Here is a 2,565-nt window from a genome sequence, read left to right on the forward strand (position 1 = left end):
TGCGCGGATTGCCAAATGGCCAAGACGGTGGTGGGAGTACTCATTATCCATTGCACCGGGGCTGTGGGCCATAAAATTATGACACGATCGCTGGGCACCTACTTAGGGTTTGTTGACAGTGGCCCCGCACGCCCTTTACATAATGGGGGAAGACCATTCATTCACTCGATACGACATTAATTCAAATCACGTCCTTACCCCCAGTTTTCGATTTCGTTTGAATCTTCATTGGGCCGAGCCTCCTATAAAACGATAGGCTCCCATTCGCTGAAGGCACAGTCAATCGACAACAGTTCAGCAGTTCAGCAGAAAAGCGTAAGCTTCGCAATTGGATAACCCTCAACTTAAGCAAGGAATCTCTCAGAATGAAGGTGAGGGCGTCTAAATCGAAAGAGGGATTTTTGAAATTATTAGAAATTTTTAATCTGCAGTACTTCGTGTGCATCTTGGCCGTGGTGGCTGTGGCGCAGGCCGGTCTGCTGCCCCATGTGGATAGCCATCATGGCTACCACCATGAGGAACTGCCGCATCTGCTGGACGCTGAGATCCATCATTCGGACGGCATCCACCTGGGACACAGTGCCGCCTTGGTGCACGACGACCACCACTTCAACCACCACCTGGATCACCACTTGGACCACCACCTGGTGGAGTCGCTGCCAACCACTGTGTACCACCATGAGCCGCTGCACTACCACTACGCTCGTCTGCAAGCCGCTCCGGTGGTGCACCACCACCACCATGACACCCACGCCGCCGTGGTGCATCACAGTATCCCAGCCCACTTCGATGTCCACAGCCACTCGAACCTCCTATCCTTCGCCAAGCACGCCCTGCACGGAAAGTACGGAAAGGTCAGGATCACCGAGACCCACTACTGAGAGATGCCACAAAGATCCATTGTCCATAAAACCTCTGACTAGCCAAATGCTCCCTACGACTCTTAATTTATTAAGTCAATAGTTAAGCTTGCGAAAAATAACTCGATTGAACGGGTGACAAGTTGAAAAGATAAGCTCAGGATTTTTGTAAAAATAAATACCTAAGTCAATTGTTAATACAGATTTATGTTGAGCAGCGCTTATTAATTACCAGGAATCTTGGATATTTAAACGAATGCACATAATTAATTTCAGCGTTCCTGGCACTTTGGCTTAATGAATATTTATACAGCAGCGAGTAAAAGGTTTTCGCCCACCAACTTCTCACCTTTCTATCACCTGCGAGATTTTCTAATATGATTTTGAATTTATTAAGCGTTAAAGCTGCTCACGAAATGTTCGGATAAACGGGTGAGAATCTGTGAATTCAGCCAGCGAATAATTGGCCTAGCTACTGATACTTTCCCATTTTTGCCCCGCAACCATTCCCCCACCAACCCCACCATTTTGGATTCAGTGCATCCGTCAGAGCCTTCAACGCGGCCCAGACAATTTATCATCCGCAGTGCGAGCCGAAAGTAATTTACTTGCAATTTAAAGATAAACAGGCGCGATAATGTCTACAAAGCATAAACGTGAGTTGACGCCTACAATCCGAGCAAGACCCCTCATCTCCGAAGGGGGGCCTTGAAAAGGGGGTGTCCGGGGCAGCCATGGCCATACATCATCGCGATATCGCTGCCACAGAGAGTGAAGGTGTTGCTGGTGCGGCTAGTGTTGCTGCGGTGTCGGTGGTGTTGCTGCGGTGTTGCTGCGGTGTTGCTGCTGCGCCTGTGTGCCTGCCTCACGCCATCCATTTGCTGGGGGAAAGAACAATTGCAACGGCCGCTGCACGATGCGGCAGTTTCGAGTTGCAACTGGGAAACTGGCAAGCTGGCAAACTGGGAAACTTGCAACCTGCAGCAGGTAACTTGCAACCTGGCCACTTGCGACGCAGTCGACCCTGACAAACAAACGCTGAGGGCGTCGTGCTCATGTCCAGAGCTCTCGACTTGGACCCCGGAGTCAAAGCCAGTGCCAAAGTGAAGCGCATGCGCAACACGTGGCCGAAACACCACTGAAATGTGGCTAAAAAAAAAAAAGCTAAAGAGGAACCCTGCGACCCAAAACGCTTCCCCTTTTTCGCAGCCAAGTGCAGCCAAGCGGCTTCTGCAATTTTCCAGTCGTGCGCCATGGCAACGCGTGCCGAGCTCATTTTCATTTTCATTGAGCCGCCGGAGAACGAGGAGATCGGAGGTACTTAACTGGCTATGAGGAAATTAGCCTCGTAGCCAGGAGCTACGCTTTTCTGGCCTTTCCCCCTTTGCACCAAGCGAAGTCCATCCTTAGATGGTAAAACCCACACAGAGAGTTAAATTTTGGTGGTTTGTCGAGCGGAGTTTAGCAATTGAGAGGTTTAAAGGATATGACTTACAATATTTCTAATTGCTTAATAATAATCAAAGTAATCCAATGTTCAAAGAAGCTTAGGCTTAAAAATATGTTCTATAAGGAATCTTTAAATGATGCAATTACATTTCGAACCCCAAAAATCGTTTGGTTTACATATGAAGTTCAAGTTGTCTGATTTGGGTTTCTTACAAATGCCAGTATAGTTTATTTTCCTCTGCGAAGTCAAGTCGTC

At 48.3% G+C, this 2,565-nt stretch overlaps 1 protein-coding gene across 1 annotated transcript; it reads left to right on the forward strand.

Annotated features, from left to right (window-relative positions):
- The first annotated feature begins 240 nt into the window (after positions 1-240).
- On the forward strand, positions 241-1,064 carry LOC6543784 (histidine-rich glycoprotein). The gene has a single exon (XM_026976875.1). It carries the CDS (start codon positions 366-368, stop codon positions 879-881), a length of 516 nt encoding a protein of 171 aa, XP_026832676.1. The 5' UTR covers positions 241-365; the 3' UTR covers positions 882-1,064.
- Positions 1,065-2,565: the final 1,501 nt, after the last annotated feature.

This window comes from Drosophila erecta, unplaced genomic scaffold (assembly GCF_003286155.1).
Source record: "Drosophila erecta strain 14021-0224.00,06,07 unplaced genomic scaffold, DereRS2 tig00000021-arrow-pilon, whole genome shotgun sequence".
Lineage (NCBI taxonomy): Eukaryota > Metazoa > Arthropoda > Insecta > Diptera > Drosophilidae > Drosophila > Drosophila erecta.